Source organism: Anas platyrhynchos, chromosome 28, assembly GCF_047663525.1.
Source record: "Anas platyrhynchos isolate ZD024472 breed Pekin duck chromosome 28, IASCAAS_PekinDuck_T2T, whole genome shotgun sequence".
Taxonomy (NCBI): Eukaryota; Metazoa; Chordata; class Aves; order Anseriformes; family Anatidae; genus Anas; species Anas platyrhynchos.
Window position 1 is genome coordinate 5,371,897 of NC_092614.1, and position 27,233 is coordinate 5,399,129.

The 27,233-nt window shown below is 49.0% G+C and overlaps 2 protein-coding genes and 1 long non-coding RNA gene across 3 annotated transcripts; all 3 read left to right on the top strand.

Annotated features, from left to right (window-relative positions):
• Positions 1-7,115: 7,115 nt before the first annotated feature.
• On the top strand, positions 7,116-8,113 carry LOC119714115 (feather keratin Cos2-3-like). Its single transcript, XM_038168883.2, has 2 exons — positions 7,116-7,271; positions 7,654-8,113. The coding sequence occupies exons 1-2, from the start codon at positions 7,193-7,195 to the stop codon at positions 7,977-7,979; spliced, it is 405 nt and encodes a 134-aa protein (XP_038024811.2). The 5' UTR covers positions 7,116-7,192; the 3' UTR covers positions 7,980-8,113.
• Positions 8,114-13,111: 4,998 nt separating this feature from the next.
• On the top strand, positions 13,112-14,274 carry LOC119714120 (feather keratin Cos1-1/Cos1-3/Cos2-1-like). The gene is made up of 2 exons (XM_038168891.2): positions 13,112-13,261; positions 13,486-14,274. The coding sequence occupies exons 1-2, from the start codon at positions 13,163-13,165 to the stop codon at positions 13,810-13,812; spliced, it is 426 nt and encodes a 141-aa protein (XP_038024819.1). The 5' UTR covers positions 13,112-13,162; the 3' UTR covers positions 13,813-14,274.
• A 4,395-nt stretch (positions 14,275-18,669) lies between these two features.
• On the top strand, positions 18,670-22,164 carry LOC139999678 (uncharacterized). The gene is made up of 2 exons (XR_011805174.1): positions 18,670-21,060; positions 21,378-22,164. It is a non-coding gene; the product is annotated as an uncharacterized lncRNA (long non-coding RNA).
• The last annotated feature ends 5,069 nt before the right edge of the window (positions 22,165-27,233 follow it).

Sequence of the window (27,233 nt, forward strand, 5' to 3'; positions counted from 1 at the left end):
CCTGGATGAGGGAGTTTTCCGCAATAGATTCCATGTGTCTCCTGGGTTGCTTACTGCCTGCCACATGGCTTTCCCAGCAAACATTCATGTGGTTGAAATCCCCCAGGAGGATGAGAGCCTGTGAGCATGATGTTTCCTGTAGCTAGGGCAAGAAGGGCTCTTCAACAGACTCTTCTTGATAAGACAGCCTGTAGTAGACCCCAACCACAAGATGCCCTTAGTTGGTCCAGTCCTTAATTTTTACTCACAGGCTCTCAACCTGCTCTTGGCTTTTTCTTAGGAGGAACTCTTCACTATCTTAACATACTCTTCACATTTCCTAACATAGAGGGCAACACCCCCACCCTTCCTTACCTGACTGTCTCTCCTGTAAAGCTTGTAGCCCTCCATTCCAATGTTCCAGCTGTGTGATTCACAGAATCACAGAATGTTAAGGATTGGAAGGGACCTTGAAAGATCATTTAGTTCAATTCCCCTGCCAGAGCAAAAACACCTAGATCACATTACAAAGGAATGTGTCCAGGTGGGTTTTGAATGTCTCCAGAGAAAGAGACTCCACAACCCCCCTGGGCAGCCTGTTCCAGTGTTCAATCAACCTCACCATGAAGAAGTTTCTTCTCGTATTTAAGTGGACCCACCTATGTTCCAGCTTGCACCCATTGCCCCTTCTCCTATCATTGGATGTCACTGAGAAGAGCCTGGCTCCATCCTCTTGACACTCACCCTTTACATATTTATAAACATTAGTAATGTCACCCCTCAGTCTCCTCTCCTCCAAGCTAGAGACACAGCTCCCTTAGCCTTTCCTCATAAGGGAGATGCTCCACTCCCTTAATCATCCTCATGGCTCTGTGCTAGACTCTCTCAAGCAGTTCCCTGTCCTGAGGGGGCCAGAACTGGATGCAATATTCCATATGTGGTCTCACCAAGGCAGAATAGATGGGGAGGAGAACCTCTCTCAGCCTACTAACCACACCCCTTCTAATATGCCCCAGGATGCCATTGGCCTTCTTGGCCACAAAGGCACAGTGCTGGCTCATGGTCATCCCACTGTTCATCAGGACCCCTAGGTCCCTTTGCCTTATGCTGCTCTCCAGCAAGTCAGTTCCCAATTTATACTGGTGCCTGGAGTTGTTCTTGCCCAGATACAGAACTCTATACTTGCCTTTGTTATATTTCACTAGATTTCTCCACGCTCAACTCTCCAGCATGTCTAGGTCCCACTGAATGGCAGCATAGACTTCCAGTGTGTCAGCCACTCTTCCCAGTTTAGTGTCATCAGCAAACTTGCTGACACTGAACTCTATTCCCTCATCCAAGTTGTTGATGAATATATTGAATAATACTGGTCCCGGTACTGACCCCTGAGAGACTCCACTAGATATAGGCCTCCAACTAGACTCTGTCCTATAGACCACAACTCTCTGGTTTCTTCCCTTCAGCCTGTTCACAGCTAACCTCACTACCCGATCATCCAGATCACACTTCCTTAGTTTAGCCATGAAGATGCTGTGGGAGACTGTCAAATGCTTTACAATCAAGACAGACCATGTCCACTGCTTCACCATCATCTATCCACCTGGTTATATCTTCATAAAAGTTATCAGGTTGGTCCAGCATTCCCCTTGCTGAAGCCATGTTGACTGCCCTTAATGACCCTTTTGTCCTTGATATGCCTAGAGATAACATGAAAGATAAATTGTTTCACCACCTTTTCAGGGGTGGAGGTGAGGCTGGCCAGTCTATAGTTACCTGGGTCCTCCTTCTAGACCTTTTTGAGGACTGGAGTGACATTTGCTTTCCTCCAGTCCTCAGGCACCTCTCCCATTACCCACAACTTACCAAAGATGATGGAGAGTGGCCTAGCAATGATTTCTACCAGCTTCCTCAGCACCTGCAGGTGCATCCCATCAGGACCCATGGATTTATGGATGTCCAGCTTGCTTAAACAGTCCTTAACCCAGTCCTCATCACCAAGGCAAACTCCTCCTTCATTCCGACTCCGGAATGGGCCTCCAGGGTACCCAGAAGAACAAAATATTTGAAGAAGCCCTTTCTGTTGTCCTTGACTCCTCTTGCAAGGTTTAATTCTAAGGAAGCCTTAGCCTTCCTAGTTGCCTCCCTACATCCTCTGACAACAGCATTATATGCCTCCCAGGTGGCCAGCCCCTCCTTCCATGATCTGTTAATTCTCCTCTTCAACTTGAGTTTGCCCAGCAGTTCCCTGTTTAACCATGCAGGTCTCCTGGCTCTCTTTCTTGACTTCCAACCTGTTGAGATGCTCTGATCTTGAGCTTGGAAATAGCAGTCCTTGAATTCTAACCAACTATCTTGGGCCCCTTTAAATTCAAGCACCCTGTCCCATGGGATTCCCTCTAGCAATTGCTTGGAAAGGCCAAAGTTGGCTCTACTGAAGTCCAGGGTTGCAATTCTGTTGGGTATTCTGTTCCTGATATATGATATCTTGAACTCCGCCATCTCATGGTTGCTGCTACCAAGCCTGCCCTCAACCTTCACCACTTCAACCAGCCCCTTTTTGTTAGTGAGGACAAGATCCAGCAGCCCTCCTCTCCTAGTTGGCACATCCACCATTTGCATCAGGAAGTTATCATCAATGCACTGGAGGAACTGCGGATGGCTGGCTGAGTAGGCCTTATAGCAAATGTCAGGGTAGGTGAAATCCCCCATGATAACCAGGGCCTGTAATTGAGAGGCTGCTCTCAGCTGCCTGTAGAAGGCCTTGTCAACTTCTTCATACTAATCTGGTGGCCTGTAATAGACACCGATAACAGTATCCGCCATGCCAGCCTGTCCCTTATTTCTCACCCACAGACTCTCAACTCACTCCTCATCCACCCTTGGACAGTACTCAATCTATTGTAGTTGCTCTCTCACATAAAGAGCTGCTCCAACACCTCGCCTTTCTGGTCTGTCTTTCCTGAGAAGGACATAACCATCCATGACCATGTTCCAGTCATGTGAGCTGTCCCACCATGTCTCTGTAATTCCCACCGGATCATAATCTCCTGACCGAACACGGATTTCTAACTCCTCCTGCTTATTCTCCATGCTGTGTTCATTGGTGTACAGGCATTTGAGGGTGCGAGCTGAGCATGTCAATTTAAACCAAGGAAGGTGAGAGGTTGCCTGATGCTTCCTCAATGCTATAATGCTGCCCCACTGGTGCAAGCCCAGATACAGCCCCATCCCCCTTCAAATCTAGTTTAAAGCTCTCCAAATAAGCTCTGCTAATTCCTGTCTCAGAACTCTCTTGTCTCTGAGATAAACCTTTCTTGCGTATTACTGTCAGGCCTGGTGTTTTATAAAACCAGCCATTGTAAAAGAACCCAAAGCCCTGCCTGTAGCACCAGTCACATAGCCAAGCATTTATGGACTGGATCCTTCTATTATGTTCTAAGTCATTACCCAAGAATGGAAGGAGAGAGGAGAAAACAGCTTGTGCTCTAGACTCCTTCAACAACCATCCCAAAGCCTTTAAGTCTTTCTTCATTCCCCTCATATTATGGGATGCAGCTTCCTCCCTACTTATATGGAATATCAGAAGCAGGTATTAGTCTGTTGACTACACCAGGCTGGGGAGTGTCCTGGCGATACCTGGGCTCCAGGTAGACTGTAGACTTCCCTATGATGAGGGTCAATGCTGCATATTGGGCCCTCTGCTCCTCTCAGAAAGGAATCTCCTACTACGGTTACCCTTCTTTTTTTCTTTTTGGAGTCAGTCTTGAGGCATGGTGTCAACTGCCTTTTTCTATGTGATCTCATAGGCAGGCCTTCTACCACATCCTTGCCTACCTCTCCTTCAAGATCCAGGCCATCAAACCTATTATGAAGGGGTACCTGGGGAAGATAGGGAGGGAGGGAAGGGGAGTGCCCACAAAGCCAAACTGGAACTTGCTTCCAACCCTCCTCTTCTTTTTGGTCCTTTCCCTTTGACCAATAGTGACAGGGCAGAGGCTCCACCACACTCTGGGTGGCATCCCCCTGGCGTCCTTCTCTCTGGCACACCAGGGAGTTACTCCACCAATCAATCTCCTGCTTACACTCCCTGACATTTCTTAGTCCCTCCACCTCCTCCTTGAGCTCAGCCACCATGGTGAGCAGACTTTCCCCCTGAGAACAGGCGGTTTCCCCGCTGCCCTCTCTTGGCAGCAGCAGGCTGAGGCACTCCCTGCAACCAGAGGCCTGAACCGCCACATCTCTAGGCAGGCCCTCCATCTGGGTTGCCACAGCCTTTTTGGAGTGAGCTCTCTGCCTAGTGGACACCATGGTAGGTTTGTAATCTTGCACACTGCTGATAGTTGGTGCAGAGCTCCTGCTCCTTGTCACAGCAGCTGCTCACCAGTGCGCATGTGCTGATGGCCACTCCCTCTTCATGGTGGGCAGCGAGGTGTCCCTGTCCTCCTGGAGGCTTTTTCTAGGCAGAGGGCGTGGGAGTAGTCACCGTTGTCCTGGCAATGCCCACTCCCTGTCAATCTCTCTCTCGAGAGATGGTGGTGCTGCCTGGTGTGCCGCTGTCCCGGGTCACCGCTGGTGAAGCAAGGGCCCAAAATCTCCCTGTAAATTGTAATTAGTTGCTGCAGCTGGGCCAGCTCCAAAGTGTCTGACCTTGATGACTGATGGCTAGTTCCTGTTTACAGCCAATTAAATCTCCCAACTTTGCACTGATTGCCCTGGTTCATCCCACCACATCTCTGTGATAACAATTAGATCATAGTTTTCTAATGGCACTGTGGCTTCCAGCTCCTCCTGCCTGTTTCCCATGCTACGTGCATTAGTATACAAGCATTTCAGGGACCTGATCTCCTTACTTCTCATGACTCATGTGTATGTTTAGGAAAATTCAGATGTATTTCATTCAACTTAGCCCCTTGTGGGGAAGACTAGGAGACCTTGTGGGGCCTCACTAGTATGCAGTTCATCAAAAATTGTCATGCTTATCACTGCTTATCCCTAGCTTATCACTGGTGGGCCTGCTTTTATCCCTTTCCCCCTTCAAATCTAGCTTAAACCCCTATCAATCAGCCCTGCTTACTCCATGACAAAAATCCTTCCCCTCCTCAGAGAAAGGTGTTCCCCACCAGGAGTTAGTAGGCCTGGTATCATGACACCAAGATGACGCTATAGGCCCTGGGACCAGCTGGACATATGCCTAGGGTCAGGTGAATTATGTGCACAATAGCACATCCCAAGAATGCATACATATTACACACACAGATCCATGGACACACGCAAACATGCATGTGCATGCATGCACACACAGTTCCATAGATGTTCTGACAAATGCACATGCTAATACTGTGTGCACAGGAACATGAGGCCATGCATGTGTGCCCGGTCTGCATGTGCAGACATCAGGTACATGCATGCACTCAGTACCACTGATGGGTTCACAAGGGCTCTGCCACACACATGTGCACATATTCGTGATGGGGTAGAGGCAGAGGCCAAGGGCAGCTGACAGAGGAGATGCTGGGGACCTTTCTGGAAGGGCACGACTGTGTGCTCTGAGCAGGACAAGGCTCTGGAGGAGAGGACAGCACAGTGTGGGGATGCACAGGGGCTGCCCAGAGAGAGGAGTCCAAGGAGGTCAACCCATTTCTCCAGAGGGCAGCTTTAATGGGAAGAGATTGGAAACCCCACAGTGGAGCCCACCTGTCTGGAAGCCCACCCCATAGGACTGTTGGAGCAAGGTGGGAGAGAGGGAAAGAGGAAGACGTGGCACATCCACATGCACATGCAGGAAAGCCCTCAGGTGACCAGGCAAGGATTGCAGGGCTGGGAACAGCTGGGCCCCTTCCTGTTACCACAGTTCATAACAACGCCACCACAGTGCCCCAGGCCATCATCACTTGTCTGTACTGGACCCATCTGGTGCTTGAGCCAAGTCCCTTGCCACCACTGACTCAGCCCTAGCCCAGAAATCCTGGGGCCTCTCCGTCCCAGAACTCTGAAGAAGCCTCTAAGAGGGAATGGGTGTGGCATAAGCCAGGAAATGAAAGGACAGTGTAAAGGGGAAACAGCCCCACAGCCCATGTCATTAACTGTGAAGTTTTCCATTCATCACGAGCACTCTAGAAAATTATCACTTCTGTGGAGGCTACGTCTGGGCCTGAAGCAGCAAAGGGTCACCAGAAAAGCCAGATGAGATCCTCGACTCCCTCATCTTCTTATTCTTGGGAACCCAGTGTATATGAAGCCCTTTCCCCATATCCTTTTCCAGTAATACCGATACATGTTGAGCTAGGTATTGGCGATGGTGGTCATGAGAGATCACAGTCAGGAAAGGTGTGACTCAGAGACCATGTGGGACCTGGCTGAGTAGAATTTCCATCTAAGAGAGAGGCAGCTTCCTTGTTGGTCCTGACCACTCTTTTCAGATCATGTCTGGATGAAGACATTTTACTCCTCACATATCCCTGCACTCTGCTTCCTCCCTGCCCTCTTTCCCAGTTTCACCTCCTGCCCCAACACTTGTCCTGCTACGACCAGTGCCTGCTCTGCCAAGCCCTGCAGCCCAATGCCACTGTCAGAAGCTGCAATGAGCCCTGCAGCAGGCAGTGCGAGTGTCATTCCAAAGTCATCATCCAATCTGTTTCTGTGATAGTGGCTCTGACAGGCTCCATCCTCAGCTCACAGACTGCACAGAGAAGGTCAGAGTCGAAAAGGGAAAGAATATAAATTCTGGAAGGCAATGTAAATGGGGATGGGATCAAAAGCCAGTAGAACAAATCGCATACCTGGGGAGGCAACTACGGACCAAGAAAGAGTTAAATACGGCAGGAAAGGGAAGGACGTGACACGCCCTCATGCACAGAAGTCCTTCAGAAACCAACTGAAGCTTGTGGGAGCTTCCTCCTGAGTATGACACTTCAAACAGCCCCAACAAAGTGACCCAGACAGACATCATCTCACTGCTCAGGACACATCTATCACTTGAGTTTTCTGCCATCGCTAATGCATTCCTGCCCTAGAAATCCTTGGGCCTTTCATCCCAACACTCCAAAGAATCCTTAAATGGGGCACGGGCAAGACCTAAATCTGGAAATGAAAAGGCAGCAGTGTAGGAAACCAACACAGACCATACATATTATTAGTTGGGATAGTTTGCATTCAAGATGAGCTTGATAAAAAAATTATTAGCTTTGTTAAGGGTGTCTCATGGCCTACGGCAATGAAGGACCAGTATAAAGAGCAGTCCAGCTCCCTGCTCTCCCATCCAGTTCTCTCGCCTTGTCCTCCTTGGGAACCAGGTGAGTCTGAAGCCCTCTCTCCTCCTCTTCCAAAGTGGAAGGGATCTTGCATCAATAGACATCTCATCTGGTCGTGCTTCAGTGCTATGCTGGGCCTCAGAGTTTCTTGCCATGGGAGAGGGGTGGATACAGAAAGTCTGTGTAGACAGTGACTGGGACATGGGTCTGAGGCGGCTTTTGGTTTATGTACTATGTGAGAGCGTTCCTGGGCCAGGCTGCTCTTTGAAGGGCCCTGTCAGGACAAAGCGATGAACACCATGTGCTTCCTGGCACAGCCTCCACCTCCACCCTCAGCTGTTGCCTTGGCCCTTTTGCGATGGGGTAACTGAGCTGGTAAGTCACTTATCCATGTGCTCTGCTTCTTCTCTGCCCTCTCTCCCAGGTGCATCTCCTGCCCAAGACATGTCCTGCTACAACCAGTGCCTGCCATGCCGGCCCTGTGGCCCGACCCCGCTGGCCAGCAGCTGCAACGAGCCCTGTGTCAGGCAGTGCCAGAACTCCACCATCGTCATTGAGCCCTCTCCCGTGGTGGTGACCCTTCCCGGCCCCATCCTCAGCTCCTTCCCGCAGAACACCGTTGTGGGATCCTCCACCTCTGCTGCCGTTGGCAGCATCCTCAGCTGTGACGGAGTCCCCATCACCTCCAGCTGCTGTGACCTCTCCGGCATTTCCAGCCGCTACTGTGGCAGAAGGTGCCTGCCCTGCTAAAGAAGCCAGTGGCCATGGCCCTGGGGTTCTTCTCCCAGGAACTTCATATACGGTGCTACACAAAGGAGGAATCTTCAGGCCATTGCTTTCAGAATGTCTGACCTTTTCAGCTCCTCTGGCAAATGCTGGCAGGAAGGGGCCAGCCTGCGCTTTCTGAAAACATGGCTCATGCCTCTCCTTCCATCCCTTCACCTACCTCCTTCTCTCCCTTTTCTTTGTGCTCTTCTCAGAAGAGGGGTCTCAGCTCAGAGTGACCTGCTTTTGCTCTGTACACTCATTAAAGAATTCTGTATCCCAGCCTTGGCTGTAGATGTTTCATCCCTCCGTGTATGCCCTCCTGAGCTGTTCTGGGAGAATGCAGTGTGCTCAGGTGGCCAAGAAGGCCAACGGCATCCTGGCTTGTATAAGAAGCAGTGTGGCCAGCAAGGTTAGGGAAGTGATTGTCCCCCTGTACTCGGCTCTGGTGAGGCTGCACCTTGAGTACTGTGTTCAGTTTTGGGCTCCTCGCTACAAGAAGGACATCGAGGTGCTTGAGTGAGTCCAGAGAAGGGCAACGAAGCTGTTGAGGCATCTGGAGAACAAGTCGTACCAGGAGCGGCTGAGGGAGCTGGGCTTGTTCAGCCTGGAGAAAAGGGGGCTCAGGGGCGACCTTATTGCTCTCTACAGGTACCTTAAAGGAGGCTGTAGCAAGGTGGAGGTTCTCCCACATGCCTGGTGACAGGACAAGGGGGAATGGGCTAAAGTTGCACCAGGGGAGTTTTAGGTTGGATGTTAGGAAGAACTTCTTTACCTAAAGGGTTATTAGACATTGGAACAGGCTGCCCAGGGAAGCGGTGGAGTCACCATCCCTGGAGGTCTTTAAAAGACGTTTAGATGTAGAGCTTAGGGATATGGTTTAGTGGAGGACTGTTAGTGTTAGGTCAGAGGTTGCACTCAATGATCTTGAGGTCTCTTGCAACCTAGAAATTCTGTGATTCTGTGATAATGGCTTTGCCCTCGGTGGGTATAAGACGGGTGTTTATGGAGCCCCTTCCCCACTCCCAGAAGAATGTGAGGTTGCAACACACTGCAGAGGGTCTGCAGTGTGTTGGGCACTGACCCTTGGAGGGGAAGAAAACATCCATGGCTATCGCAGATTGGGAGAGATAGAGCAAGGAAGGGGAAGGGACAGGGGAGAGGATGGGAGTGGAGATTGGGGGGGGTGGGGAGGAGAAGGAGAGAAGGAAGGGAATGGGATGGGATGGGATGGGATGGGATGGGATGGGATGGGATGGGATGGGATGGGATGGGATGGGATGGGATGGGATGGGATGGGATGGGATGGGAGGCATCACACCACTGGAGAAGATGTATGCCACTTTTTTGAGGGAGACATTAGCAATGTGATTGGTACAGAGGAGGGAGGATGGCCCCAGGCACAACATAACCGCAGTCAAGTGAGAGTGAGTGGAGAGCATCTTCTGTCTCCTGACATGTCTGCTTCTAGAAGGCAACAAGTAACACCCTCAGGAGCTGAAGGAGGACAGGAAGTGCGCTGGAAAACTGATGGTGCTGTTGTAATCAAGGAGCACAGCTGTGCAGAAGCTCTCAGCAGAGACTAGCAGTGTGACGGGTAGCAGGTCCCAGAAGAAGCTGTTGGTGACTGTGTAGTGCCAGTGCAGGGCAATCAAAAGGGGAGTGCCACTTCTGCCAAGGAGGGGAGCCCAAAAGTGGTTGCAACACACTGCAGATGGACCTCTCTTGGGCACTGGCCATTGGAGCTGAAGAAGACTGGCCTCTGGCAAGTGAACATCCACCCTTGTCTTACAGCGTCTCTGCCCACAGCTACCCACACCGGTCCAGCAAACAGGGAGCACAACATATACACCATATGGCCCAACCGCCTCCAGAACAGCACTTGGCAGGGCCCAGGTGTTGGCATACATGCAGGACAAACTCCCTTCACAACTCAGCATTGGTATTAGGCACACTGGGCCACACACGGTAATATCCAGTTTCTGAGGACCCAAAAACCCCTTGGGCAGGGGCAGCCCAAGGACAGCAAGCAATGCCCATGCATCCATGCTGCTCTGGGGTGCCCACTTGCCTGCAAGAATGGAGAAGCTTTCCTCAGACCCAGGACCTCTGAGGCCCCTCCAGTGTCAGGACCACATCTGCTCTAGGGAAGCTCTGTGCAAGAGTTGATCACCCTCTCCCCCTAGGGACATGGCCATGACAGTGTGACACCTGCACTCACAGGAAACTCCTCACACTTATTTCTGCTTTCCCAGACCCTTTTATTTATTTATTTTTTTCCTCCTTCTCGGGCAAGAAGTTTATCCTGTGTTCCTCCTTTTGCCTTTGTTGAGGGTATCTTCAGGATGTCTGCAGCTCTCTGGTGCCCAGATGCACTTTAAGGATGCCCATGATTTCAAGGCTCAGTTCTCAGGCTGGCAGACATTTCTCCTGTCAGTGCTCAGCTGCCACCTGATGTTGGCACTTTCCCATTACAGGCAGGTTACCTCTGCAACAGCTTCCATCAACAGGGTGTCATGTCCTTGCTCAATTACAGCGCTGTTTCCTTATGGATCCACGTATGGCCCTGCTTGGTACAGTTTTGTCGTGTCCAGAAGGAATCAACTATGCAGGCAAGAGGGAGTATCCAAAGGTGTTCTGGGGTAAACTCTTTGCCTTTCCTGGTGTCGGAAGAATGCAGTCAGTCACAGCTACAAGAGAAAGTAACCAGTTTAGCCCAGGTGAAGGTCTGGCCCTGCCAGGGCTGAGGTGTGAGGTAGACCGCAAGAAAGAGACCCAGGCAGAGCTCTGACAAACATTTCTGGTTTGTTGGGATGGCCCATTGCCCTGGAATGGCTGGCCTGTGTTGCAATACTCTAACTGCTTGGCAGTTCCTGGGGACATAGGTTTCTTAATTGCCCTACTTTTTATTGCCTACTCTGAAAGCTCCAGGAGACTGTTAGCAGTATATAAACCTTGGGTGAAGTTCTGCGCACATGTCCTTGGCAAGTGGAGAAAACTGTGGATGGGAGCTGCTTCTGTGTTTGCAGAAGGGAGCTGAGCTTGGATGAAGCACCCACTAGGCTGAGCATCCCTCTTGCGCAACTGGAAATCACTTTGCTGGTTGCACTCTGAAACCCCTTTGCTCAGAAATCTCTCAGGTGAAGGAGTGACAGATATCCCCTTTGCCTTCAGGAGAACCAGCCTGAAATGGGCTGGATGGGAATCTGTCCCCTCTGCGATGCATTTCTGAGACAATGCTGGCAGGAGTCTATAGACAGGTGTGAGGAGATCAGCCTGGATCCAGCACTGACTCCCAGGAGGACCTGACATTGTCCAGGGGTGGAAATCCATGACTGACAGGCACTATCAGGAGCATCGCAGCAGTGTGATTCTCCTGTACATCCCAAGGCACAAAACAGAGGAGGCATGCATGGGGACTGAAAGAGATCTTTGGCAGGCTTAAAAGATCCTTGAGGTTTCCACTGTGTCCCCCCTTCAAGCACAGGACAAACAAACATCTGTTGGCCATGTCACAGGTGTGGTTGATCGTACCTTGAATATGGCATGGTTGAATGTTCACACAAGGCAAAATCAGCTCAACATCCTCATCAGGAGGAGGATCGAGGCTGAGAGGAAGAGGCATAGGACTTGGGAGACACCCTGTAGCGGGGGGGGAGGGAAAGCGCTGGACAAGAAAGGGGCACGCATGGAGTGAAAAGAAATTTCCTGAGCAGTTGAAGAAGCTGATTTGGATTCTGAAAGAAGGAGAGCTATTTCATGGTGTTGGTGATACTTTGGTTTTTCCTCACAGTAGTTGAGCTTCTGTGGAAATGGCTTCTGGTATGTAAGATGAGCCCTCAGTGATTGTGACAAAGAAGCAAAACAATATGCCTCAAGGTCCCTGGCTCTTTGAGATGTATTTGGTCATCTGTTAGCAGAAACCTGACACAGCTTTGAAGGCTTGGCAGGAAGAGTGGCAGTCTGAAGGGCCTGCAGGGTTGTTCCTTCAGGCGTTCCTGAGAGTCAGAGCCTTCAGACTTCCCAAGAGGATGTCTGAACAGCCCAAACATAGTGCTGGCAGGCAGGTGCAGGCAAGGCAGGCAAGGAAAAGGGGAGGCAGTAGAGAAGGCACAGGTATCAAGGAAAGAGACTCACAAGTGTATGGCTGGCAGATATCGTTGTCCAATAAAAACACTGGATTCATTATGTGGTATGCAGTGAGCCAATCCACACACTAAGTCAAGGGATTGTTTATTTCAGAGTTGCACAAGTCTGGGTATGCAGTGGTTTCCCTCAAAAGCTGGCAAGTATAAGGCCTTTCCATGCCACTCTTTATACAATCCCTTTGCAGTATATTTACATGTTTGTACAATCCCATAGCCTCTGAGAGGTTACATAATTAGCATAGTGCTAACATGTCAAAGTCATTCAGCTTATCCTCAGAGACTGGTTGTGATAAGAGAAACCGCTGGAGTGCCCCATGCCCACCTGTTCTGCTGAGTGTCGTGACAAAAATAAGCTTCTTTCACATTAGGATCCTCTTCTTTTTCTATCTTACAAAAACAGACACTAAATTACCCGTGCGTCCTTGTGTTTTTGTTTTTGTTTTTGTTTGTTTGTTCTGTTTTGTTTGTTTGTTTGGTTGGTTGGTTTTGTTTTGCTTATTGTTTTGTGTTTTTTTTTTTGTATGTTTGTTTTGTTGTTGTTGTTGTTGTTGCTTTTCTTTGTTTGTTTGTTTGTTTGTTTTTTTTGAGATCAGTAAAGGGCCATGCACAAACTTTACCCAAAAATGGGTATTCCCATATGAGAACAGAAGGAGGAAAAACATGTCAGAAGGTTTACCCTGAGAGCAGCATTTAGTGGGATAGTGTCACAACCTGGGAGCTGGGCCACCTCTGGACAAAAGGGTCCCAAAGAGCCCCTAAGGAGTCACCCAGGCTGACATCATCTGCCTTTACTGGACCCTTCCAGCACATGAGCTGAATCTTCTGCCCACACTAAAATGTGTTGCATGGAAATACTTGGGCCTCTCTACCTGCCACTCAAAAGTTGCTTTAATTGAGGAAAGGGCATAAAGCAGGAAATGAAAAACAGCAGCACAGGAAGGAAACACACAGCCCATATCATTAGCTGGGATGTTTTGCATTCAAGAGGAGCTTGTCAGAAAATAATCACAGCTTCAAGGGATGCCTCTGGACATGGCGCAGCTAAGGTCCACTATAAAAGCCAGCCCAGCCCCGTGCTCCCTCATCCACTTCTCTGGCCTTCTCCTCCTTAGGAACCAGGTGAGTGTGAAGCCCCTTCTTGTCCCTCTCATTCTCCACAAAGGAGTCTCAGCTCTATGGACCTCTTAGCTGCAATCAGCTCTGTTCCATGACAAATCTTGGAGTTGCTGGTATTGTGAGTGGGAAGTGGGGAGAAGATTTGCTATGTAACGAGTGACAGGTGTGCTGACAGGCTGCTCCTCATGCATCCCCATGTTCTGCTTCCTCCCTGCCTTCTCTCCCAGGTGAACCTCCTGCCCCAAGACATGTCCTGCTACAACCAGTGCCAGCCCTGCCTGCCATGCCAGCCCTGCGGCCCGACCCCGCTGGCCAGCAGCTGCAATGAGCCCTGTGTCAGGCAGTGCCAGAACTCCACCGTCGTCATTGAGCCCTCTCCCGTGGTGGTGACCCTGCCCGGCCCCATCCTCAGCTCCTTCCCTCAGAACACCGTTGTGGGATCCTCCACCTCTGCTGCCGTTGGCAGCATCCTCAGCTGTGATGGAGTCCCCATCAACTCCGGGTGCTGTGACCTCTCTTGTATTGCCAGCCGCTACTGTTGCCGCCCCTGCTAAAGATGCCAGACCCTTTCCCAGACCAGGACCCCAGGAACTCACAACATGCTGCTGGACAGAAGAACAAACTTTTTGCTGTTGTTTTAAGAGAAGCTGACTATCTTTGCCTTGTCCTGTAAAGACAGACTGGACGGGGCCAGCCTGCGTTCTCTGACAACACAGCCAATACCTACCTTTCCTGTTCTCCAGTTACTCACTCTTTTTCTTTTTTTCCCTTGTTACCCTCTTCTGAGGGTAACCTCTTCTGTGAGGCCCTATAAACCAGCCTGGATTGACCTGCATGCCTCTCTCCATTTGTGGGCCAGGAAGATGGATACCCTGTGGCAACTGTGCTATAGGAAAAGCTGAAAAACTTTTGTATGTTCATTCTGCTCTCTGCTCTCAGGGCCTCCTCACCTGATTTCCCTTCTCAGTCTTCTCATTTCCCTCCTGAGACTCAATAAATGTTTGCAGCATCCCAAAGTGTGTCCCTGTGTGGTCTTTCCTTCTGCATAGAGATGGCCAAGAGAGAAAGCCATTGCTTTAGTGGGAATTAGCTGTTGGCACTGCCTTACTCCTCTGTGCATCGGAGGGCGGGGCACACTGCAGCAAGTCATCTTTCAGTCACTGTCTCTCGAAGCTGAGGAAGACATCCCTAGTTCCTCCACACCCAATTGCCACCAGTCCTTCAGTTGTGACATTTCTACCTAGGCATGTTCCCTTGACCTTGAAGGTGCCATCTCTTGGGGAAGAGTGTTCATCTTGCTTTGGGTGGAGCTGTGCTGGGGATGAAGGCATGTGGGAGAACCTCCACCTTGCTACAGCCTCCTTTAAGGTACCTGTAGAGAGCAATAAGGTCGCCCCTGAGCCTCCTCTTCTCCAGGCTGAACAAGCCCAGCTCCTTCAGCCGCTCCTCGTAGGACTTGTTCTCCAGATGCCTCAACAGCTTCGTCGCCCTTCTCTGGACCCACTCAAGCACCTCGATGTCCTTCTTATAGCAAGGGGCCCAAAACTGAACACAGTACTCGAGGTGCGGCCTCACCAGAGCCGAGTACAAGGGGACGATCACCTCCCTAGCCCTGCTGGATCTTCATGATCCTCCTCTGTACCCATTCTAACAGATTAACATCCTTCTTGTTCTGGGGACCCCAGACTTGGATACAGTACTCCAAGTGGGGCCTAACAAGGGCAAAAGGAAAAGAAAGGGCAGAGGGGCAGAAGGGAAAAATTCCCTCCTTTGACTTACTGGCCACTCCTCTTTTGATGCAGACCAGAATGCAGTTGGCCTTGCGGGCTGCAAGTGCACACTGACACCTCATGTTAAGCTTTGCATCCACCAGATCCCCCCTTCTCTGCAGGGCTGTTCTTACTAAGTTCTTCTCCTGTCTGTACTCCTGTCTGGGATTGCCCTGGCCCAGGTACAACACCTTGCACTTAGACTTGTTGAACCTCATACGGTTTACATGGGCCTACTTCTCAAGCTTGTCCAGGTCCCTTTGGATGGCATCCTTTCCTTCTATTGTATAAACCACGGCACTCAGCTTGGTGACATCTGCAAATTTGCTGAGGGTGCACTAAATTACACTTCTGTCTCCTCCTCTAGAAGTGACCTTGTTTGTTTCGTCAGAGTCATTAAATTTTTCTGCATCCCACCTACACTCTCCACATGATGCTTCTTATGGTGGTCTTATGTTGCCAGGGAGGAAAGATATTGCCTTAGTTGGCAGGGTATGTGGTGAGCACAGGAGGGGGCCTTTCATCATTGCCAGAGGAATGTGACAGAAGGACACATAGCAACGGGTCCCTTTCAGACAGGGTCCCTTGGAGTGGCAGAAAAAGTCAGAGGAATATGTGTAATGCACAAGAAAACCATGGATCATCTCCTGTGCTCCTCCTCACTTGGGATCCCCTGTTTCTTGGGGCCTGGGGGAATCTGGTTCTTGCTGAAGTTGTGTGCCTGCACTGTAATGTGCTCTAGAAATGCCCACTCGGGGACAGTCCACCCTGACAGAACTTTGGGAAAAAGACAGAGGACAAAGAAGCTTTTTGAATGGTAGTGCCAGGCTCAGGTGAGTCTCTAACCAGTTGCTTCCAGCTTTTAGTGCACAACAGAGCCCATAGATCAGAATGGACCACAAGCTTTTTGCACATCAAATGGCAAAATCTGCCTTGTCCAGGGGTATATGGGGAGAACAGTTGCAGGACAGAAGCATTTTCATCTTCTCCTTCCTCTCACACCAGTCCCTTTGGGAAAGAGGATCTGACTGATCTATCATTCATTCTCCCAATACTTCAAGAACATCTCTGCAATGCTTAGACTGTGGTTTCCTCAGAAAGGCAGTGAGGACAAGATACCTGAGGTGGATACTGAGATCAAACCTCCTGTATGTGTGAGAAACTCAGAAATAACACGTTCCCACCAAGAGACTCAAGAAAACAGACCTGCAGGAAGTGACTTGGGCAAGAGGAACAAAGAAGGGAATGGGGAGGAGAAAATTCTTGTTCTAAGCATGCCTGAGGTACCCCTGCTTGGGGTTTTCCCTCCTCCAGTAGTGATATGTGTTGCTTCTGCAGAAAACAACTTCACAGCTGGGAATAAATGTCTGCACTTCTGCACACTCTTGATGATCTAGGGTTTATGAGGTTTTACATCATATCCTATGGTCCCAGTTCTCTGGTGATGATTCTGTTTCTTCTGGGAACAGATAGCTCCTTCTGTTTCTACCATCTCTCCCCTTTCCTTCTTCTACTACCCAGTAACAATGCCTCCTCTTCAGGTCCCCAGAAATGGGTGAAGAACCTTGCAGTGAAGCAACCCCAGGTGTGTGGCTGTGTCCTGCTGGGGTGGAATGACATGCAACCCCAGGGAAGAACTAACTAGGTTCCAACAAGAACTTGAAAGTCAAAAACAGCTTTCATCAAATCTCTGCATAATAATGCTAATTATAATAACAAAAGCAGAAATAACAAAATAATAATATTATGTGTTCTTCAGTTTCCTGAGAGCTGAAGAACATTAGCTCATTAGCTGAAGAACATGGGAGCATTAAGGCCATCAGGACATTTCATATAATCATAGAACCTTCATCCCATGGAATGCATCATGTGCAACCTCAGCATAAAAAGGGAATCCCAGGAGACATGGCTAGTCCAAAGGCACACACAGATTCACCCAGAAAAGGCAGTTCTCCTGTAGGAGTCCTCCAGGAGGTCATCACCCCAAAGCTGTCCTCCCATGTACCCAGGCTGGACAGGAAAGTGCCTTAAAGCTTTCTCATCCTAGGTTGTACAGCAGAGGAAAAGCAAATTCCGAAAAATTAAGACTTCTGCCTTTTCAATGTAAGGAGTGAAAGGAGGGTTGGCCTACAACTGGTGACAGACCTCTCTGACACATCCTCCTGTGCAAACATCATGGGAGTCTATCCTGCCTCGATGTCTGTGCCTCCTCTCTCACCAAACTCAAGGCTTCGCCTAGTCGATGTCTCCTGGCTCCTGCATGGTATCTAGAGCAAACTCCTCTCAGCATACCTCAGGGCTGCAGGTCTCACAAACACGATGGTGGACACTCCCAAACCCTGCAGACCCTATGTGACCCTGTCAGGCCTCCCAGGCAGGCACTGTGCACTTTCTCCCTTTATCCTACAAGGTAGCTCCTGACCCAATACATGAAGTTTAGTACCACACTGTCACATCCCATCTCTATTCTTAGTCTTCCATAACTAGTCTTACTAGTTCCTTAGAATCAAAGTCTAGTTTAGGTTGGACAAGACCTCTGAAGATCATCCATTCAGATTCTCTGCTCGGAAAATGTCTCATTAGATGAGGTTGAACAGGACTGTACCCAGTCAAGGCTTGAAATTTTTCGAGGCTGGAGACAACCTGTGGACAACCTACTTGATAATTTTCAGGAAAAAAAAAAAAAAAAAAGTTTATAATATCTAAATAGAACTTGCCCAGTTCTAAATGGTGTCTGCGTGTCTGTCATCTCTCATCCTATCACTGTGCACTCTTGAGAAGAGCCTAGTTACATCTCTTCCAGATCCTCCAAGCATGTCGTGTTAGACACACACAAGGTAGCTACAATTTGACCTTTGTTATTCCTAAGGCCCCATTCCTTCAGCCTCTCTTAATCTGTCCACAAAGCCTTCCAACTGTCTTGGTGGTTTTTAATGGACCTCCTCCCACAGATCAGTAGCTTTCCTAGACCAAGGAGCCCCAGACTGAACACACAATCCATTGCAGTCTCATGAGTGCCAAATAGAGGAGAAATATCACTTCTCTGGGTCTGCTGGCTACACTTCTGCTGACACAGCACAGAGTGCATTTGGTCACCTCTGCCGCAAGGAGACACTGCTGATTCATCTTCAGCCATTGGTCACCAGACATCTGCTGTCTGACCTCTGCCTACATCACTGTCAGACCTACATCAAGAATCAAGAAGGTGCCTGTTCCCAGAGGAACTTCTGTCTCTTTAGTCATGTCTTCAGAGGATAATCCTGTGATGAGCAGTCTCACAATTCCTTTGAAAACCCGTGTTAAGGAAACTTTAGCTATTGGCAACTGGCCAGCATTTTTCACTGCTGATCTGGCAGTGCTGATTCATGGCATGAGACTGTGGCAGAAGTCATGCTTATGGGCACATGAAGAACTCTTCTCTGAATTGCCCCCAGCCAGAATATGTTTCCAGCTCTCCAGACCCAAGAGCAGAACACCTGTAGAACAGAAACTGCAAGCACGTTACCCAAGCAGGTTGTTTTTTTTTGTCTTCTGCCCACACTTCTCCATGATTGCTCAGCCATTGAACGGTCTCCCTCCAAAATCTACAGTAGTACTAAGGCATTGCTTTCTTTTTTACAGGACATTATAAAGGAACAGGGAATGATTAACACAACTAACAGTCCTTATCACTGGGACTTTTAATAGAAGGAGAGTTTGAGACATATAAAATACCATTTTGCTGTGTATTAGTAGTGCCCATACATTCCAGTCTATTTACTGTTGAAGTCACTTTTCTTGTAAAACCCTGAATCCTGATGTCTTTGGGCACTTCTCAAGCATGAGGAGAGAACCAAATTCAACCTCCTGCTGAGATGCAAAAGATCAGTTTCTCACCTTGTCTACATTCTCATCATCCACAGGCACAGGCCCTCTTTTTTTTTTTTTTTTTATTCCAGTGCTTCATTCTCTTTGCCTACTTCTGTTTCTTGCTGTCTAGTTTGTTCTTCTGACATTTCCACCTGACAATCACCACAATCCTTGGTGTAAAAGGTTGTCCTTTGTGTATCACATCAGAAGGCCTCACTGTAAATGCCTTCACATTTACTCCCACACAGAACAAAAAATTCAGGGGCCATGGCTTGTTTTCTCAGCTTCCACCACAGCTGCTCTCCAGAGTGAGCTTTTTGGTTCCCAATGCAGGCATTGTAACCCAAGAGTTATATGTACAGAAAACTAGGAAACAGTCCCCAAGGCAGCCAGCTACAGAGATGGAGGAGAGATGTTAAAAGCAGTGGGACAGCTCAAGGGGCTGGACAGGGAATCTCCTCTGTTCTTTGGCTTATGGGTCATAAATCCTCTGCTGAGGATTTATTTGATCTTCATATGCAGGTCTAGGAAGAGATTTTCCCTCCTTGGGCTACACTGGGCAGGATGGAAAACACAAAAGCAGACATATCTCCTATGAAGAGCCCTCTTCTCAAGCACTAGCCATCAGTGGTTTCCCTGAAATAGGTCTTCTTTTGAACACGTCAGTTTTGCTGGACCATTTGGCTTATTTCCCAAGGCTTCAGGTCTGGTTTCAGCTGTAAAAGTCACCCAGCATGTTCTTAATGATAACTCTCCCTACTGCACAGACTGGAGAGGCAGAGACCCAGACTCACCAGATCTACATCCAAACAATGGCAGAGAACTAACCACTCCCCAGGGCACCCCTCGTGCCTTTCTGTGCAGTGCTGCAGGCAGTAGTGTAGGTTCAGCATACAGAGACAGACAGTATTAGCCTGGGGCTTGGTATGCCATACAGGAAGAAGCAACAGGGAGTTCTCTGCAGACTATGCAGAGAAGAACTTCCATGAATCCACCTAGGGTACTGATCATGTATCAGAAGATGTAGAAATCAGAGTTGCTGGTGGAGAAATTATATTACACCTTAATGCAGTCTCACACCATGATGGGTGTTTCTGTTAAGAACTGGAACTTCTGTGCATGACCTGGGAAGCCAGAAACTCATTTTTACACTGCTTGACTCTATATCTGTCCTACTATCACTTTATCAGCTCCTCCCTCTCCCCACTGTCTGTCTCACTTTTTATAATCTAGAAAATGTTGATCCATTAATCTGGATCTTTATACTGCAGCCTTATACTGCAGGCTCATGTCAAAACCCATACAACAGTCTGCCAGTACATACTGCTTTAGGAAGTATCTCACCAGGCATTAACTCCATCAGTTGTCTCTATAGCTGCTACTGGCATGTAGTAACAGTCAGTTTCTCATTTGACAGGGGAGTGGCAAGTTTTCCTGTTTCTTCTTCTGTTTACACTTCTCACCAAATATTTTCTCCTTAGTTCATGCCACATGATCTGCTCATACCTGGTCCTCCTGCAGCTTTTAACTTAATTTTGCTTTAACCTAATCTTCTTTGTGTGGCTTTAAGGGCTTTGTCCCTTCCTACATAGGTAGACCTCATTTTATTCAATAATTCTGGGAATGAAGGTCTGCATGGAGTATGGTCTCTTCCACAGAAGTTGTCTCTTTCTCTAAACATTTATGTAAAAAATAATATATGTAAAGCTATTTGCAAACAAAAGAAATGTGCAGAGTATTATTCCTCTTTTTATGGCCATAAGTGACCAAATGAGGATTTCAGGGCTGGGCCTCTTCCCCTTAAGAGCATAGCAAACAGCCCCACCAGAGAGCCCTAGACTGACATCTCTGGACCCCTCTAGTGTTTAATCCATGTATTCTGTGCACACTGAAGCATTCTTACCCCGGAAATCCCGGGACTTCTCATCACAGCACTCAAAAGAAGCGTCCATGAAGGAATGGGCATGACATAAACCAGGAAATGCAAAAGCAGCAAAGAGGAGCACAGCTGCACATCCCATGTCATTAGCTGAGATGTTTTCCGTTCATTATGAGCATGTTAGAAAAATGTCACTTATGCAAAAATTGTCTTAGGGCCTGAGGCAGTGCAGGGTCAGTATAAAAGCCAGCCCAACTTCTCTCTCTCTCAACCACTTCTCTCACCTTCTTCTCCTTGGGAACCAGGTAAGTTGGAATCCCCTTTTTTTTCTCCACCTCTCTTCTAGCCTTCAAGGACATCTTAGCTAATACTTATTCCTTGGTCTTATGTTAGTGCTCTGAGATTCTGTTCATGGGAGAGAGCAGAAGACACATGGTCTCTCATGGGAAAAGGTTGAATCTTTGAGTACAGGCTAGGCAGGAACATCCCTGGGTCTGTTTGAAGGACTGTGGTGGACTCAAAGAGGCCCATACCGCCCACACAGACTCCAGCTCCACACTCCAGCAGGTGTGGGTTGTAGGCTGTGTCCCTCTGCTTTGCTTCCTCCCTGCCTCTTCCCCAGGTGTACCTTCAGCCCCAGAACATGTCCTGCTCTGATAAATGCCAGCCATGCCAGCCATGCTCACCATGTGGACCCTGTGGCCCGAGCCCTCTGGCCAGCAGCTGCAACGAGCCCTGCGTCAGGCAGTGCCAGGCTTCCACTGTTGCCATTGAGCCACCTACTGTGGTGGTGATTCTTCCTGGCCCCATCCTCAGCTCCTTCCCGCAGAACACCGTTGTGGGATCCTCCACCTCTGCTGCCATTGGCAACATCCTCAGCTGTGATGGAGTCCCCATCAACTCTGGGTGCTGTGATCTCTCTTGTATTACCGGCTGCTACTGTGGAAGAAGGTGCCCCCCTTGCTAAAGCCATGGGTGACAGCCCAAAAGAGGACACCTCATAACCAGGAACCCACAAGCTGACGCCAGACTGATGATGGAGATCTTTCTTGGTCATTGCTTTCAAGAGGGACTGAGCACCCCCTGCTCATCCTGCAAAGGGTGGTAGCCCGTTGGAAGGGACTAGCCTGGTCTCTCTGAAAACATGGTCAATGCCTCTCTTTCCCTTTCTCCACTCTCTCCTTTCCCTCCTTTTTCTTTGTTATTTTCTTCTCCCCTGGTCCATGAAACCCCCCAAAGCCAGCATAGGGGGCAACTGGTGGCCACTCTCCTTCAGCAGGAACTGTGGGAACTGCCCCTTGGCCATGGAGAACTGATTCTCTGCTGCCCGTGGTGATCCTTTCTCTGGGGCTCCTCTTGGAGCCATCTTGTTTTCTTCTTTAGACACATTAAAGTCTTCTGCATCTCGTCTTGTGACTCTGTGTGGTCTTTTCTTCTGTAGGCACCCTCCAAAAGCTGTCCAGGGAGAAAGGATTTATTTTGGGAGGGATAAAACAGGGACACAAGAGTATCCTTTCATCATTCCTAGAGGAAAAGGGTGGTGGGACTCACTGCACTCAATCCCTTTCAGGTACTGTCCCTTAGAACTGAGGAGGACACTTCAGGCTACTTCATAGTCCACCATCAGCTTTTCCTTGCAGCATCTCTGTCCAGAAATATTCCCCTGGATTCAGAGCATATCTTGCAGGAGAGTACAATTTCTGCTACCCTCAGGTGAGGAGTCCAGTGTTACAGGAGGCCCTGGGCAGTCAGCAGATCCATAAGCTCCCTAGGGCACATAGTCTGGGTACTTAGGCAGGGGGTGAAGGGCCTGAAGTCATCTAGCAGCCTGGGGAAGACAGAACCAGAGCAGAGATCACATCCAAAGATCTGCAGGGACCCTTGTCCTTCTATCCTGACAGGGTCACCCAGCCCTTTTTACGGCCATGTGTGAACAGGCTGGGACAAATAGATCAGCAGGAAATCACTGCGAAGAATCCCCCAGCATGTCTGAGGATGTTTTCCTCATGATCCAATTGGTATACCTTTTATATAGACCTCTTGCTGGGACTTCCAGAGTCTGAGTTCATCTTCTCTTTCTGTTCTAATCAAGTAGTTGGAGAAGCCAAGAGCTACCCTGAGCCTCTCCCCTCCTCTCCTCTCCTCTCCTCTCCTCTCCTCTCCTCTCCTCTCCTCTCCTCTCCTCTCCTCTCCTCTCCTCTCCTCTCCTCTCCTCTCCTCTCCTCTCCTCTCCTCTCCTCTCCTCTCCTCTCCTCTCCTCTCCTCTCCTCTCCTCTCCTCTCCTCTCCTCTCCTCTCCTCTCCTCTCCTCTCCTCTCCTCTCTTTTTTCTCTTCTCTCTTCTCTCCCTAAGGTGAGAAGGCCCTGTTCTTTTAGCCTGTCTTTGCATGCCAAGTTCTCCTCAGTATGCTGTTTGCCTTCTCTGCTACAAGGGTACATTCCTCACTCTAGTTCAATTTATCTAGTAGGACCCAACATATTTTTCTGCCGAACTGCTTCCTAGATAGTTAGCCCTCAGCCAGTACTTGTACGTGAGGTTCTTATTCCCAAGATGCAAGAGCTTAACCCTGTTCCTGTTGAACTTTTTGAAGATTTCATCAGCACATTACTCCAGCCTGTTCAGGTTCCTCTGACTAGCAGAAATGACGTGCAGAAAATGTCACTGTACTGCTCCCATGCAGCCTGTTTCTCATTCCACCTTCTCTTACACATTCTGTGTCCTTCCTTTGGGTGTGTTACCCACAACAAGACCTCACCCACACCAAAACCCCACACCAAAGCTGTGGTTTGTTAAATCTATTTCTGTTGCTGCCAGAGGGACAAAACCAGCCCCTTCTTCAAATTAAGATAACCCCACATGGTAGACCAGAGCAGAGAGCCTGGCAAACCTCTGACAAATGTTTCTGGTTTGCTGGAACTGACCGCTGCCATGAAATGCCTGACTCTCATTGCAACTATCTATCTAGTAATTCCTGGATGCACAGCTTTCTCAACTGCGTTGTTTCTAATTGCCTGTTTTGAATACCCAGGGTGCCAGTAATGGAGATTGTGGGTGGAAATCTAAATATTTGTGTAGGTCAAAGGAGCAGTGTGCAGGGATGATCCTGAGAGAAGAGGCCAAGTGATGCCCCCATGTGGAATAGAGACGGTTCCAGACAGCTCAGAAAGGTACCTGCTGCTGGCCAAACTGAGCCACTGAGTGATGTTTGCACCTCTGTGAGAGCATACTTAAGAAGGGATGAACAATGCTACATAGTAACAGTGAGAGAGAGGAATGAGAAAATGTAAGAGAAGCAACACTGCAGACACCAAGGTCAGTGCAGAAGGAGGGCAGGAGGTGCTCCAGGCACAGAGTAGACGTTCCCCTGCACCCTGTAGAGAGGCCCATGGTGGAGCAGGCTGTGTCCCCCTGCAGCCCATGGGTTCCTATGCTGGAGAAGTTAATGAAGAACTGTATCCTATGTGAGGGACTCCATGCTTGAGCCAGGACAGAGGAAGAAGGAGCAGTAGAGACAAAGCATAATGAACTGACTGCAGCCCCGATTCTCCATCCCCCCATATCACCTGAAGCAAGAGGGGGGGAGGTAGAAGAATCAGGACTGAATTTGAGCTAGGGAAGAAAGGGAGTGGATGGGAAATTATTTTAAATCTGTTTTAGTTTTCTTTCAGTTCTCACTGTTCTACTCTGTTAACAGTTGGCTTATTGCTATATATTAAATAAGTATAATTATATTGTATTGTTATTATATTAAATTATGATTGTTGCCATTATTAAATTAATCTTCCCCAAGTTGAGTCTGTTTTCCCCACGATGGTAATTGGTGAGTGATTTGTCCTTAATCAATGAGTTTTTTTTATCGTATTTTCTTCCTCTGTCCTGCTGATGAAGGGGTGTCTAAGAATGACTTGGTGGGCACCTGGTGTCCAGCCAAGGTCAATTCACCACATCTCTCTTAAAAACAAGACACCGACACATGATGAAGAAACGGGGCTGCTCTTTAAGGGTTATGCAACAATGAGGTAAACCTGTGGCAGAAAGCCAAGGAAAGGATTTGCCAGGGGCATGGCAGCTATTCTGCAGACAGGGGAAGACACCAGGAATGCCCCAAGCTGTCAGGTACACAGAATTGTGCTCTGGATACAGAGCACTTGAGAGCGTTGTTCTAGCTGTGCATTACAGCCAAAGAGGTATTGCCTGGAGAAAGCCTCCAGATCTCCTTTGGTCTTCTAAGTCAATAGCCCAATGCCCAGCAGACAGCTGCTGTGTTCATATGGTAGCTGTGATTGGGATGTTCAGAGCAGCCAGACAGCTCCAGAATTACTAAGACAGTGATTCTTAGATCAGTGATCAATCCCACTCTGAAGACCTCCATTGTGCCCACCTGGCAGCACACCCTGCCCAGTTCTTGTGACCAGGATGAATCAACATGGAACTAATTGAACTAACTAGGAATGACTCAAACACCTCTGAAGTACTTTCCTTCCTTCTACAAATGGAGACAGGCATCCCATCATAACCTTGACACTGACCCTGTCACTGCCTTGTCCCTGTAGCTGTCATAGATTTGGCCTACAATCACTCAAAGGAGCTTTTCTTTCTGTTGTGGGAGGAATCTTAGCAGAGAGCCTTAGGGATGGAAGGAGTGGGGATGGTGGGAGAAATTGTATTGCTTACAGCCCAGAGCCTTCTCCTCCCCTTCCCACCCATTTCTAGAATCAGGAGGCATATCATCGCGTGTAAGGGCCAGGATAGGTAGGGCAAGTCCCCTATTCTTCTGTCACACCTGTAGAGTGCCTTATGAAGCTCCCTGGTTACACAGATTTGCAGAGCTGAGGTGTCTCACAGATTGCATGTCCCCAACTCCAATCAGACAGAGCAGCTCCAGAAGAGCGACTATCGTCCAAATCCCTGTGATTCCGATGTGTTGAGTGGCTTTCCCCTCAGCATGAATTTGCTTTCCCCCTAGCCCCTCTCCTGACAGATGCTAATGCCTATGACTGCTTGGAATTTTTCTTGTCCCATTGTGCTTCTACTTAGAGCCATGGAGATTCATCCCATTGCAAATGAATAGGGTAGGGATGGGGGAAGGCTAGGAACAAGAACAGGAGAAGGTCTCCGAGTGTAAGAGGATAACCTAACAAACAGCATGCAACAAGAAGTATGAGAGAGCAGAAATACATCACAACTTCCTCCGTTGCCCATCATTTCAGTCTCCAATGGGCCTCTGGTAAGCATCATTTTGTTAAGTGATGTACAGAGTGTGCAGACCTGCTCCAGCTACATCCCTGCTTGAACGAGAGACTGCAGTCACGGCAAACAAGTCCAGGGTGCTGAGCACTGATCCCCTGGCTGTGGCCAACACTGCTGCAGCTGTGGAAAGCCAGCAGCAGGAGAATGTCAAGTGCCGGGGGACGGGGGTATTGTGCCCCAACAGCACCCTGAGCCCTGGGCCCCGCCGGTTGGTGCTACCCATGGATCTGGCATTGCCAGTGAAGGGTCCTGTGAAAGGCAGGCAGTGATGGCTGGCATGGCAGCTCAGAATCACAGAGCAAGCAGGAGCCTCCACTCAGACCCAGGGCCTGAGGGCGGCTCCATGGGAAGGAACAGCAGGAGCCAAGACACCTGCAGCAACACCAGGTGTGCAGGAGTGCAGGCAGAAGCTTTCCCTGGCGTGGGCACCTAAGCTGAGGGGCCACTTGGGCCCTGCAAGCAGCCCACGGGGAAGGGAGAGGCAAAACAGCAGGCTTGGAAGCAAGCTAAGTGGAAGGAACTAGTTATAAGGATTTTCATTTTTTTATTATCAGATCTTAACCACTTTAATACACAACCCCCTGGGACCTCTTAGACCTCCCAGGGCATTTTCCCATAGGATTCTGTCCAGCAGGTCCCTGAAAGGGTGTAAATCTGCTCTCATGGAGTGGAGGGCTGTAATTCTGCTTTCTGGTTTGCACAGTCGCTGCACAGTCCAATCATGACATCTATTGCAGCTTATCTCCAAATCCCCAATAAGATCACAAGCCTGCAAGTGTGTGTATGCCGATTCTTGTCTCACATATTTCTGTTATTAAGCTTGAAAAGCAAGTCAGTGAGTCAGTCAAGGTCAGGATGAGGTCTTGTGACAGGCTGGCACAGTCACACAAAGTCCAGTGATCACCAGTTGTGTTCATAGGGAAGAGGCGGGTCTCAGGTCAAGCTGGGAAGTCATCCACATGTCAAAGTCGAATCTGAGGTAAGTGGGGTCCATGGCCAGATACAGGCACAGATGTGTCACAGCTGGAGCTGTAACTCAGGTTAGGGTCAACCTCTAGAACTTCAACTTTAAAGGTGCTCCCAAAAGAAGGGGACTCAGCCCTGACTGAAGCCCTTACAAACTACCTGCAGCCCCTGTTGGAAAGGACTTTGCCTGACACCCCTCTTGGAATTGCAGCAGGCTTTGTGTGTATGTTCCTGCCTTCCCAGACACAGTTTCTGGGCACTCA